Here is a 14,147-nt window from a genome sequence, read left to right as displayed (position 1 = left end):
AAGTAGTTTTTAATGCGTCTGAATGAGTCCTCCTGTTGCAGCCCTGCTAAATGGGTTTTGTTTATCCTACTTCATTTTAACACCTGATGAACAAAAGCTAACCAGAAGCACAGAGATGACTGCATTTATTTATTCATATCTTTTTTTTGTTTTTGTTTTTTTTTGTTTGTTTTTTTGTTCTGCTATGTGAAATGAAAATGGTGTTGAAATACGGATCGCTCGATGGGAAATGAGTTTGAGTCTAGGCAGGCGTACCGGAAACGAGGGTTGTGAGTTTTGTAGTCCTTTTGAAGAGGGAAATCTGTGTAATTTTTTTTTTTTATTATTTTATGGGACAGAATGAAACAGAACGGTTTGTGTATAGATGTGTGTCGGATTCTATTGATTCAGATGAGACCAAAAAGTAGTTTTTAATGCATCTGAGTCCTCCTGTTGCAGCCCTGGCAAATGGGTTTTGTTTATCCTACTTCATTTTAACACCTGATGAACAAAAGCTAACCAGAAGCACAGAGATGACTGCATTTATTTATTCATATCTTTTTTTTGTTTTTGTTTTTTTTGTGTTTTTTTATGTTTGAATTGAAATCCAGCACTTTCTAAAATTACTGGCAGTAGCATAATCTTACACTGAAGATTGTAGAGATTGTAACCTTGGGGGAGGCAAAAGCCTGTGCCACAATTACTGGAACCTTTGTCAATTGATATAGAAATAAAATAAATTTTAAGCTAAGAACAGCTTCAATGAGTAGCATTTTGGGGTTACTGTGTTTCCATAGCAACCACTCTACGTTAGCCACATGCTAATGTGAGGCATGGCGGAAGAAAATCTTCTCAGTCCATCCGTCACAAACATAAACATGTAGAGTTTGCTAGGCTCTAATGTAACTGATAAATGTAAATGTACTGCTCTTGCAGTCATACTGACCACTGTTTCTCTTTTAACAGCACTGGAAGCCTTGTAATAGTGCATTGCATCATCATCTCTAACTCTCTATTAGATTATGCTACTGCAATAAAAGATTAATTTGTTTGAAAGACTTTTATGTATCTTTACCCAATGAATGTGGAGAATGCTCCTTGGAAACATTGTACAGTCTCACCAAATCAGCTTTATCTGGATGAAACGGGGCCCAGATTCTCACTGTCATTCAGCTATATTTTATTCACAAATTTTCAGAGTACAATAATATCAGTCATCGCTATGTTAGCCTGCACTCCATTATAAAGTGTATTTTGTGTTGTACCTGTGTTAAAGTAGCACTACCACCAATATTCACTCTGTACCCCCACCATTTAGTGCTTTTATTGATAATGGTAGCTTTAAAAGGAAACCATTTGACCTAATAATACATGACCTGAGGCACGAAGCCAAAATTTGTAGATCACTTTCACAGATTAAGTGTGTAAAATAATTTGTAACACTTATTTTTTTAGGGAGAGTTGAAACTGTCAGCTATACGTTTTAGAAGGTTGACAGCTGTACAGTTATTTAGGTCAGTGGTTCCAAAACTGGAGGTCATGACCCTTCTATGGGTGATGAAAGACCAAGTGGTGGGCTCTCAATAGAATCTCCAACATCAACTTTATTTTAAAAAGGAATGAGCCCGGCTTATTTTTGAAATGCTTAAATAAAAACAGTCCTCGGCTTGAGGCTATCCGTCATCACCCATGCCAGTCCCTAAGTGGTAAAAGGATACCATTGTTGTTGATCACCTGTAAGCTTTCACTAAATTAAGCAAAACTAAAATCTCAAAGACGTATGCATTTGATATCACATTAATTTTGTATTGCATACCAGAGTTTTGCTTCACATTCAGTGGCAGCTCTGGGATGGGTTTCAATCTGCAGCCAACAAACATGCAGACAATTGGTTTAAAACTCGCAGAGAGCTTGTGGCGCCCATATTAAGAACCACCACTCCTCAAATTTCTTATCCTGCTCACTCATAAGAAAATATGTTAAACAATTTTCTTGTTCTTTAAATTTGTTTCATCTCCCAGAAGAACTCTCTTGTACTATGGTAAGCGTCCCTTCCACCATGTTTGTGTGTTTGGTGTGAAAGTGTGTGTGTGCATGACAACACTTGGTTCCGAACCTTGTCGGATCAGAAGAAAGAAAGAAAGAAGACATTTCTACCAAGCATGTGAGTGAAGAGGGTGTGTAACCTACGACAATGCATTTTAAAATGAGTATTGTAAAATATTAACTGTTGCAAAGAATAGAGATCACCTATACTCCTTTAGACTGGATACATGACAGTGTAAACGCAATATCATATAACTCTATCCTAAGGAATGCAACCGCACACATGCACAAAAAAAAGATGGTTTTTATGAAAATGTATGTATAAATATATGACAAAATATATTTAATTAGAATGCTATGCACCCTCATAGAGTTGTTATGGATGTTCTTTAAGCGTTATCTAGTTTAGGCCGACACCCACATCATGGGGAATGTAGAGGCTTTGTAGCTATGACCATTTGTTTTCTTTTCTTTTGTATTGTCCTGGAGAGGATAAACAAACGTGAATATGTATACAAGCCTTTCGATCAAACATGAAGATATGTATAGATCATGTTACCCTGTACACCAGCTCTTACCATTTACAAGACTTAATAAACAGAAAAGATGGGACATAACTTTGTGAGAGTTTCTTTTGTAGTTAAATGCTTAATGATCGTGTGTTTTTAGTATTTTTAATTGACAAAAGTTATGGGGACTCCTGTTAATTCAGTTGTGAATTTAAATCTAAAACAAATGTTTAAATGATGATTTTCAAGACTTGCAAATTGATATTCCCAGATCTTTTGTATCCAATGTGCCCTATTTTGGAAACAAGTATGGACAGAATTTTTTTTTCTGAATGTGCAAGACATAACAATGGGAATATACAGATGTAATTACAGTAAATTACATCTAATTATACATAATGGCTTTATAAAGTATTAACTCAAATACTTCCTTACCCTTAATTCAAATCACTGTGATTCTCTAAAAAAGTAAAATTAGGTGTTTAATACAAATATTCATGTAAATTGTTTTTTTTTTTTTGTTTTTTTTTCAACACACCAATGCTTAGCTGGTTTGACAGCTAGCAAAGGGGAAACTACATATCCCAAAACCATCGTCTTCTGACGCCCCCTGTTTTCAGCCAATCAGAGCGCTGCGCTCACGTGATGTTTTGTAGGAATGCCGTCACTTGTTTAGAGTTTTTCCTCTCAACCACGTGGAGTGGCGGCTCTTACTCATTGAAATCAGAGGCTTTTACGTTGTTATTATTATTATTTTACCGTGCGCGGCATCGACGCTGCTCCGTTTGTGAGATGTCAGCAGCGGGACAGACCTCAAGAAGCCTGGAGATCCCGGCTGTCCGGAGGATCGCCATCCACGATGCAGCCCACATGCCCAAGGAGTACTCCACGACCCCGGGAGGAACTCTGTTCAGCACCACGCCAGGAGGTAAACATATGCGTTGGACTCTGACAGATGGTGGAAAGTTTAGGATTTGTTTTGTGTGTGGGTTTTTTTTTTGTTTTGTTTTGTTTTTTGTATTATTAGGTTATAAACTTCAGATTCAGTGACATTAACCAGATACGGAAAACATGCTGTCAGTCATAAACTATTTATAGTGCGGCTCTTTCAGCTGCTGCAGAAACATGTTTACAAGAGGAGGACTCAATGGTGTAATACTAAAACATTATGGAAATTAATTCAGTTGTCTTATAAAAACTAAAATGTTTTTATATGAACTGTTCTTCAGTGATGAAATGGACAGTATTTTTGCTGTAGATTTTGAGTTTTTCCACAGTAGAACTATTTTATTCTCAGCTGTTGCGTTTTGTATGTTGACACAATTTTGTAAGAACTGCGAAAACTGAAATGACTGAAAAGCTCAACCATTATTCCACCTTAAAATAAAATGGGTAATGTATTTTTCTGAAATAATTGCAGAAGGTTAAACATTAGAGATGCAACATGTGTTCACAGTCAATGCTGTCTTAAACAGAAAGCCTTTAAATCTACTGCTGTAAAACAAAAATAGTGTTTTACTCTTAGTTGCATTGTGTTTTTCATCTTACAGTTAAAGTCTATGTTTGCTGATGTTGGCAATGAAAACTTAAATAAAAAGAGTTTGTATATTTATATTTTTCTTTTAGGATTAATGCTGTTGCACAAAGTCCTAACCAGTCATCAGTAATCTCTCAAATAAAGACATCCTGGACCCTCCTGGGGACATTTCCAGCATGGGGCCTTTGTTAAAGAAAAGTGTTATCCCGTCCTACCCGCTGTGAAAATTTGGCTCAGATGCACATGCTCGTTTTTCACTGATAACATGTTCTGTAACATTACCAGCTCAGACCGGTTCAACAGATAATACACAATGTCATTAACGTTTGGTACTGAAGTCTAGATTCTTGGTCATATAGAACAGAAAATAGTAACTCGTCACTGACTAACAGCATTTTTCATGCATTTCAACATTTATTTATTTTTTTTATCTTTTCTAGATTACAAGATTTATTTAACTCATTTGTATTCCTCTACATGCAGCCCTGAACAACTACGGCACTTGCACCCCTATCAAAGATTTTCTAAAAATGCTGAAATAAATTAGTTCCTTTGATTGTAATAGAATAATCACTGGAAAAAATTTGGTGCACTTTGAACCTTTTTATTTATTTATTTATTTTACTTCCATCATTCTCACCACATTTGTTGGAAAATAAAACTGAAATATATGAAATGCCTGTTAGATTGTTAGAAATCAAATGGACTTTACCACATCTGTGGTTGGGTATTAAACAGGTAAATAAATGAATAAATACCCGTTTTAACTCTTGTTCTGTCTAAATCTTGATGTCAAAACTGTCAAATTAAGATTTGAGATCTAAAAGTTTCACCAACTATCCAAGGTGCATTAAGAAAGACTACTTCTCCAAATTAAAAGTTCTCATATGCCACAAATATTGATGGTAAATAAACACAGCATTTTACAAACTGGTCAGATTGTTTTGGAAAAAGGGGTTCCTTAATTCCTTTTTGTTTTGAACCTTTGAAAAAAAGGTCTTACTTGCTTATCTTTGCTCTACAAAAAGGCGATCTCATGGTGGTATCCTAATTCTGTGTTTGACTTTATGAAATCAAGGCTGCGTCTGGCATCATTGCAGTCACACTGATGAAATAGGAATCTGTTTGTCTGACTCTCATATGCATGGGTGAGAGAGTGCGCCCAAGTCTGCTTTTGACATAAAGTAACAGCACGTTTGTTGTTCTGCATGCTATGAATTAAAGAAGATAGCAAACCATGTTAGAAAAAGCCAAACGTCTTTTGTTTTGTTTATTTTTTTTGCCATCAATTGTTTTATGAAAATGTGTCCATCTGCAACAACTTGTTCTGGTATGCTACATTTGTTTTTGTTTTTTGGGGGTTTTTTACTACAGTTGTGAGCCAAACTGGATTATTCTGGGAGCAACTAAAACTTTGTAGCTACATTTTGGACAAAAAAAAAAGACACATTTATTTTAGACAGCTTTAAAGATGTGATAATAGGTGAAGTTGCACCATAAGTTATTTTGAATTTATCCAATTTACTATGGATTTTTAGATGGTTGTACTATTTATAAAGTTTTTCTTGGTGGAAAAGAAAACCTACAATAGCACACTTTAAAATACTTCCATAATCAGCTGCTGGTTCCTTTGATTTTTATAGTCCTGTTTGAAATACATCTCGACAATAAATGTTCATATACATAACTTTTGCCTGCTGTGTTATCGCTGCCACCTGCAGGCACCAGAATCATTTACGACAGGAAGTTCCTGCTGCAGTGTCGGACCTCTCCTCTGACCCGTACGCCTCCCAAACTTCCCGATATTCCCGGAGTCACAAGGCCGCTTGACCCAGAGTCGTCCAGTAATGAAAACCATCCTGAAGAATTACCCAGCAACAACGCAGATGACCACAGCCTGAACACAGAGGAAAACTCTGGTACTGTTTTTTATTTGCCAGCTGACTTTGTACTTTCCTGTTTCTCTTTGCTAAATGTATTTTTTTCTCTCTCTCTCTCTCTCTCTCTCTTACAGCGGAAGACGCCCAGTTTGAAATGGACATCTAAATGTTAGCAGCAATGAAGTAATGCTAACATTTATGTGGTTATGAAATGGTTGAAATGACAAATCCAGTCTAAGTCAGCTTTATAATCCGACAGAAAACAACCATGTCTTTTCTAATGTCAACTATTTGCTGAAATGTTGAACCTCAAACATAAACTAACTAAAACAGTTTTTTTTCACTTTGTTAAATACATGTATGACATGTAATTCCTTAAAAAGTTTTTTTTTTTGATGTGACATTTACTTTGAAAATAATATATGAAGTCTAGTGTAGACTTGGAGCTGTAGTGTAGTTGGGAACCTAGTTTTGCAGTCTGTGATTACTTTTATGGCCGCATGAGGGCAGCAGACACAAGTTCTATACTTTCAATTTCAAGTAAATTTATTTGCGTTACTTATCAGCAGAGGTCTTATTAATATATGACTGTATTTTATTGTCACTCATCAGTTGTTTGTTCCTTAATTTCCAAGATTATTTTAGAATCATTACATGCATTTTTTAAAGAAAATGAAACCTCAACCAAGATGGTAAAATTAAATATGTTTTGGCTGCAAAATGTTACATAATAAGCTTATAGTTTTTACAAACCACTATGTTGGAGCTTTGAACTTTTTTTTTTCACTGTGAACATCATTAAAAGTCACTGTTAATGCATTCTTTAACCAAAACTAAACTATTGTTTCTTTTCTGCGATGTTGTTTTTTTCTTACTATGTATCAGAAAGTGCTTGAAGAAAATGTGCAACCATTAAAAAAATTTGTTGAAGCAAAACTGGACACTGCAATATATTATGAATCCAAAACATATTAGTATATCCTCAAGGGCTGGCTGAGAAATAAGAAACATCTCACCACTGACACTGACCAATGTGAAAAATTAATCATAATCCACAATTTTTGGGTGGAAAAAGCTGATAAATCAGGGTCAGTTCTATACAAACTGTTCTAAAACCATTTTTTGTAATAAAACACATAACAGTTCTCATTCAAAATTATCCTAAATTATTATATTATCAAACACAGCAAACATACAGATGGGTTGGTATCAGGGCCGGACCAACCCTCCATGGGGCCCTAAGCGAAATTTGGTATTGGGGCCCTCTAGTTCTGCTAACAATGTGGACTGGCTGCAATCAGCAGACCGATCATTAGATCATTCACACCTGCGATAAATTTATTGCATCTCTGGCAGTGCTGTTTACATTATGTATAATATAGGATACATTTATTGGCCAACTGATATATCGACCAGTTGATTTCTGGGCGCCGATTTCCTTAATTTTGGGGGATCGTGATCTGCGGCTACTTACATGTGAAGCTGATCTTATACCCTAATCTTTGTCAGCAAAGGTTTATAAATCAGCCTCTATCCCCTTCTGCTCTGCAGTGAGAGGTTTGACTGACAGACCAGGTCAAGTCTGCATGTTTACAGTTAACAATATTCACCGCACTGTTGCAACTCAGTGACTTTCTTGCTGTATTTAGCAACATTTCAGACAAAAGAAATTCATATCAGCAGGTCAGGCTTTTTAAAGATTTTAAAGATTGGCCAGAAAACTGCAATCAGTGTAGCCAAACTTAAGATGGCATAAATACACACATATTCATGACATTCTTTGATTAAATAAATTTCTCTTAAGCGTTACTCCAGTAGCTAAAGAGTTAATTTATACCAGGTGAGACTGATTCTGTGCCTTCAAATGATTTTAACAGAAGTTTCACATAACTTAGTAGTTGATGTAAAAATAATGTTTGTTTTAGCCACAAAATGATTATGCTCAGCAGCAAACAACATATCCCCAACTCCACCATGGAGCAGCTCATCGATGTAGCAGCTAGCCTGACGTAAAAACATTTTGCTAGACAATGTCAAACATTGAGAAGTTTTAATTGTTGTTATCCAGAGGTGTGACCAAGTCACTGTGTTGCAAGTCTCAAGTAAGTCTCAAGTCTCTGTCCTCAAGTCAAGTCAAGTCTCAAGTCAAGACAGGCAAAAGTNAGGATACATTTATTGGCCAACTGATATATCGACCAGTTGATTTCTGGGCGCCGATTTCCTTAATTTTGGGGGATCGTGATCTGCGGATACTTACATGTGAAGCTGATCTTATACCCTAATCTTTGTCAGCAAAGGTTTATAAATCAGCCTCTGTCCCCTTCTGCTCTGCAGTGAGAGGTTTGACTGACAGACCAGGTCAAGTCTGCATGTTTGCAGTTAATATTCACCGCACTGTTGCAACTCAGTGACTTTCTTGCTGTATTTAGCAACATTTCAGAGAAAAGAAATTCATATCAGCAGGTCAGGCTTTTTAAAGATTTTAAAGATTGGCCAGAAAACTGCAATCGGTGTAGCCAAACTTAAGATGGCATAAATACACACATATTCATGACATTCTTTGATTAAATACATTTCTCTTAAGCGTTACTCCAGTAGCTAAAAAGTTAATTTATACCAGGTGAGACTGATTCTGTGCCTTCAAATGATTTTAACAGAAGTTTCACATAACTTAGAAGTTGATGTAAAAATGATGTTTGTTTTAGCCACAAAATGATTATGCTCAGCAGCAAACAACATATCCCCAACTCCACCATAGAGCAGCTCATCGATGTAGCAGCTATGTAGCCTGACGTAAAAACATTTTGCTAGACAATGTCAAACATTGACAAGTTTTAATTATTGTTACCAAACACGGCGTATTGAAGCCGAAAAAAACTCAGAAATATACAGAGCCAATCAGGAGAATCAACTCATTTAAGCTTAAAATTCAGTTTCACACAAACACAAAGACCCTAGCATAAATGCTTGGCTGTTGAACTGGACCGTTCAAGCTCATTTTCTATTAGCAGCTTTACAACTACATTACATTACCAAGGCACATTAAAACAAACCTTCACCTTGGCTTGTTTCTATTCTTCCTCTTTCTTTTCTCCCTCCCGGACGATAAGTCATTTTTGAGATATTGATTTGCTTACTTAACTTTTGAACGGAGCTTTGGACGTTTGGATGCACTCTACTGATACCGGCGAAGCGTGCGGTACCTACCGCGACCACCAGGGGGTCCCAAGAGCATTTTTTTTTTCTTTTTATCAATAAAATAATAATTTCTACATGCATTATCAAATATATATTATTGTAAAAACAAATCACGGTAACACTTTATTTGAAGGGGGTTGAATAAGACTGTCATGACACTTTCATAAACATGACATAACACCTGTCATAAACATCAATAAGCCTTCATGAATATTTATGACTGTTGTCATAAAGCGTCATTCGGTAAATCATGACACCTTTAATACAAAGTTGACATTATTCGAAATGTCTTTGTTATGACAACTTGACATTAACCAAGAAATCATTACTGTTTAAACTTTACCTTTAATAACATAAAGTTACCTAATTTTTAAAGTGCAATCAGTAATACTTATATAACAAATTTATATCAGTAATGATTTCTTGGTTAATGTCAAGTTGTCATAACAAAGACATTTTGAATAATGTCAACTTTGTATTAAAAGTGTCATAATTTACCGAATGACGCTTTATGACAACAGTCATAAATATTCATGAAGGCTTATTCATGTTCACGACAGGTGTTATGTCATGTTTATGACAGTGTCATGTCAGTCTTATTCAACCCCCTTCAAATAAAGTGTTACCCAAATCACTTCATAGTGAAATTGTGTGTTTTTGATATTATAATGACATAAATTATTACTAAACAAAAAAAAAAAAATCAGCTCCACTGAGGGGGCCCCTTGGTGGCCTTTGGGCCTTAAGCGGCTGCTTTAGTTTGCTTGTGGTTTGGACTGGCCCTGACCATTCTTATTTTTTCATTGGCTTTAAAAAAATAAGTCACTGAACATAAAATGAGTCCAACTTGTGCATAAAAGGCACAACTAGATGTATTTGTAAAAATCTAATAGTGCTTCTGTTAATAGAGTCCATCTCAAGTCCCGCTGTTACCTCCCTGCTGATTTAATTTCTCTGGCTCTTGCTTTTTTTATCTACTTTTTGTTTGTCCTCAGTGGCAGCCACACTCCTCCACAATCATATTCTCATGATGCCTCATCACCATCCTCCCGTTCTCGTAGTACAGCATTGAAAGTGGTGCCAGGCGTGTGGGCACACAAGACAGACTTGGTACTTTGTCTGGTTGGTGAAGATTCAACAGGCTCTGTAAGGAAAATTAGAAGGTTGTTAGATCATATCTCCTCAAATAGGCATGGGTATCATAAGATATGTATACTGCAGCATTTCAGCCTTACCTGCATGTATGCATGGTTAGTTGGAGCGAAGATCTCATCTACAGGTGTAGGACATGTCCCTTCACAGAGATAAGCATTGTACCGTTTGGGATAGATGATCCACTCGCTCCAGTTGAACTTATCAAAGTCCACCCACATGTCCACCTTCCTGCAGAGTTTACTTTCCTCCTTCCTTGCAATGTCTCTCTGTCTCTGCCATTTCTGTCCGTGCCTCTTTGCTTTGTGGCTCCTCATCCTGCCGGTGGGCACCCTGTCCAGGTTGATGTACTTGGAGTGTTCTGCTGTGCGGATCAGTATTGGCAGTCGCTGACTGCTTGGGCTCTGCCGAGAGAAGACCACTATCATCACCCTATTGGCCGTTGGGTGCTGGATTCTCTGCTGCTCATGATCCTCTTTCACCTGAGCTACACCCTCCTTCATTCTCTGAACTGGGGGTCTCTGATAAAGCCAGCGACGGATCATTTTGGTCATGTTGAATACTCTCCATGCTGAGGGTGAGATCACTGAGCTTGGATGAGCTTTCAGGCGTCCCAGAAGCGGCCTGCTCTCAGAGCAGTCCGTATCAGAACACCGTTCCCAGCTGGAGTGATAGATGTCTAGAGAGGCAATGGAAGACTTTGCAAAGGCAGGCTGGCGGATGTGGAGCTCAGCCAAGTGGATGTCATCACTTGGAGACATTGAGGACAAGTTGAAGGTAACTGACCATTTCTCACCGATCTGATGGCAGCCTGGAGAAAAAGAAATGAGAATTTTAGACAAAGATGCAAAAGAAGACTCTGTATTTTCCATCTTATTTGGAACTGGTTGGCCAAATAATTTTTTAAAAAAGGAATAGAATGCAACATCTTTTCTACCTATTAACTTAAGACAATAAGACAGATGTTCCACTATAATGTTGAATATGAGTACTACTTACTTTTAGCGACTAGGCTGGTCACAGAGTCGGATTCGTGGAGGACGGGGATGTCCTGTCTGGTCCGATCCTCGGTCCTCATCGTCCGATAGAGCTGCATCATGTAAAACGGAAGCCTGGTTCCGGCGCGTCTGGAGCCGACGGAGTGACCCGTCATGCCTCGGAACAGCGCGTCGGGAAGCATCCCGTGGAATGGCTGCCCACAGGGACTCAAAACCAAATCCACCATAAGAAAAAACGCCAACTCCACAGCGAGACCGGTCATAGTTCCCATTTATGATGAAGACACTTTCACGAGCAGATGCAGACTGGTCCCCGCGGGATGCTAAAACACAGTTTTATAATCCCGCCTCTTCATCTTGTAGTCCTTTGAAGAGACGCGTCAAGGCGCGGATGCCTCTGATCCAAAGACCTTGATGTGATAGATCGTGATGAACCGAAACCAAAATGCTCTTTGTAGTGTATACCAGGTGTGAAAACTCTAAAAGGCACTGATGGCTGCTTTTCTTGATAAGAAGCTCTAACAAAAAAATATTGGTTAATGAGATTACAGGCCGTAGAACTGCAGTGATTAATGAGATGATGAGTTAATCAGGTGGAGGAGGAGCGCTTTCTGTATTAAAGGCCTTGACATGTTTGGAGTCTGTTGAGAAAGAGCTTGCAAACAGAGAGAGACAGGGGGACTCAAAAACATAACAAGAAGTCATAAACATGTTATTTTAATTCTCAGAGTTTATAGGGAAAGCCATATTTGAGGAATAAGTAAAATTTTTAATGCAAATTATTTTACTTAGAGTCTATACTCTGGCCACTAATTATTTATGTAAACCTACTTCTTGAAATAAAATTAGTTAACACTATAAAAATTGTTTTAATAACACCTCTAGAAAAAGTATGTTCTTTATTGAGTCATGAAATTACAAATAGCACTGCTATTCCACCTCATTTGCTTTTGGTGCTGCTCTTTATATTTCTGTCTTGTCATGTTGTTGGAAAGCCGGAGTTGGGAGTATGCGACTTAAAAATTTGATTGGAGAGATGGTTTAAATTTTCTAAGCAACACTATTTTAAAAGTTGTGGTACAAATGTCAAATTCAAATTAATGCTTAAATACACTTAGAAAATGATTGAGTGTAGCAGTTTTGCTAGTTTTGATTTCCAAGGCATAAGGTGGCAGTTTATCATGATTCAGCCAAAGTAATGAAATAACGAACTGAGGACTGATTTTTATTGTCAATGTGTTTCTAACTATAGAGCAGTGCTGCAGAGCCACAGCAACAGGTAGCTCCTCACTTCAGCAGAGGCTGTAGTAGTAACAAAACAGCTTGTTATGAAAGATTAAATGCGCAAATACGCCATTGTGCCTGCTAAACGTATAACGCTGAGTGGAGCGGTCGACCGCTCTAAGATGGCCGCCCTAAATCTCGTCAGCGACAATAGGCGAGAGCGGTCCATGAGGCGTGGGAGGTACCAGTATGAGGTCGCAGCAGTCCTTGGAAGATGCCGAGGTCAGCCAAAGTCAGCGGCAACCTGGCAACACTGACAGCTAGCCCCGAAAATAGTGGCACTTGTGTCTCTGCAGTCTGCACTCTGAGAAACTCAAACTCTTCTGTCTGGACCATCAGCAGCCATTGTGTGTTGTCTGCAGAGATTCGGAAAAACACACCAAGCACAGATTCAGACCCATCGATGAAGCTGCTCAGCAACACAAGAAGAACCTTCAGGAAACTCTGGGACCTTTAAAGAAGAAGCTGGAGCTCAGGAAGAAAGTTCAGGAGGAGTTTGATCAGACAGCAGAACACCTGAAGGTCCAGGCCCGACACAGAGAGAGGCAGATTAGGGAGCAGTTTAAGCATCTTCATCAGTTTCTAGCAGAGGAAGAGGAGGCCAGGCTGGCTGCACTGAAGGAAGAAGAGGAGCAGACGAGAGGGATGATGAAAGAGAAGATGGAGGCTCTGAGCAGAGAGATAGCAGCTCTTTCAGACACAGTCAGAGCCACAGAAGCGGAGCTGAGAGCTGCAGATGTCTCATTCCTGCACAACTACAAGGCTGCAGTGGAAAGAGTCCAGCACTGCCCCCTGCTGGAGGATCCACAGCTGCCCTCAGGAGCTCTGATAGACCAGGCCAAACATCTGGGCAACCTGGCCTTCAACATCTGGAGCAACATAGAGAGCATGGTGACCTACACTCCTCTGGATCTGGACCCAAACATGGTTGGTCCAAACCTACATCTGTCCGAAAATCTGACTAATGGGAGAAAAGGAGAGGATCAGCAGCTTCCTGATAATCCAGAGAGATTTGATTTATGGCGGCATTCTGTTCTGAGTTCTGAGGGTTTTAACTCAGGGAACCACAGCTGGGATGTTGATGTTGGAGACAGTTCAAACTGGGAACTTGGTGTGTTAGAAGAGTCTGTTCAGAGGAAGGGATTCATACGGTCTGGATTTTTGGTTTTTGGGTTATCTTCAGGTAAGTATTCAGCATATTCTCCACCAGCTCCTCCCACACATCTCTCAGTCCAGAAGAATCCTCAGAGGATCAGAGTGAAACTGGACTGGGACAGAGGAAAGCTGTCCTTCTCTGATCTGGATACTAACACACACATACACACCTTCACACACACCTTCACTGATAAGATGTTTCCATTCTTCTCCACTGATAAAACATTAAAGATCGTACCGATGACAATCTCAGTGATCAAGCAGCAGCTCTGATGATCTCAGCATGAAGAACACAAAGTTCAAATAAAAATGTATTGATCAGATTGAAGCTCTGAGTTTTAAAGAGGAAACTGGAGATAATCTGATCATCTGGAGACTTCTTCATCTCTGACTTTCCATCTATTGTTTC

General features: G+C 38.4%; 3 protein-coding genes across 3 annotated transcripts; 2 read left to right on the top strand and 1 right to left on the bottom strand.

The window, feature by feature from the left end:
• Positions 1 to 3,181: 3,181 nt before the first annotated feature.
• Positions 3,182 to 7,028, top strand: LOC103145745 (eukaryotic translation initiation factor 4E-binding protein 3-like). The gene is made up of 3 exons (XM_007563314.2): positions 3,182 to 3,462; positions 5,793 to 5,990; positions 6,086 to 7,028. The coding sequence occupies exons 1-3, from the start codon at positions 3,327 to 3,329 to the stop codon at positions 6,115 to 6,117; spliced, it is 366 nt and encodes a 121-aa protein (XP_007563376.1). The 5' UTR covers positions 3,182 to 3,326; the 3' UTR covers positions 6,118 to 7,028.
• A 3,104-nt stretch (positions 7,029 to 10,132) lies between these two features.
• Positions 10,133 to 11,530, bottom strand: LOC103145759 (nodal homolog 2-A-like). Its single transcript, XM_007563330.2, has 3 exons — positions 11,301 to 11,530; positions 10,385 to 11,112; positions 10,133 to 10,293 (listed from the first exon to the last, which is right to left on the bottom strand). The coding sequence occupies exons 1-3, from the start codon at positions 11,524 to 11,526 to the stop codon at positions 10,141 to 10,143; spliced, it is 1,107 nt and encodes a 368-aa protein (XP_007563392.2). The 5' UTR covers positions 11,527 to 11,530; the 3' UTR covers positions 10,133 to 10,140.
• A 1,242-nt stretch (positions 11,531 to 12,772) lies between these two features.
• Positions 12,773 to 14,147, top strand: LOC103145758 (nuclear factor 7, brain-like). Its single transcript, XM_007563329.2, has 2 exons — positions 12,773 to 12,805; positions 12,860 to 14,147. The coding sequence occupies exons 1-2, from the start codon at positions 12,773 to 12,775 to the stop codon at positions 14,009 to 14,011; spliced, it is 1,185 nt and encodes a 394-aa protein (XP_007563391.1). The 3' UTR covers positions 14,012 to 14,147.

Source organism: Poecilia formosa, unplaced genomic scaffold, assembly GCF_000485575.1.
Source record: "Poecilia formosa unplaced genomic scaffold, Poecilia_formosa-5.1.2 Scaffold146, whole genome shotgun sequence".
Lineage (NCBI taxonomy): Eukaryota > Metazoa > Chordata > Actinopteri > Cyprinodontiformes > Poeciliidae > Poecilia > Poecilia formosa.
Note: the sequence above shows the minus strand (reverse complement) of the source record. Positions and strands in the feature narration are given on the sequence as shown.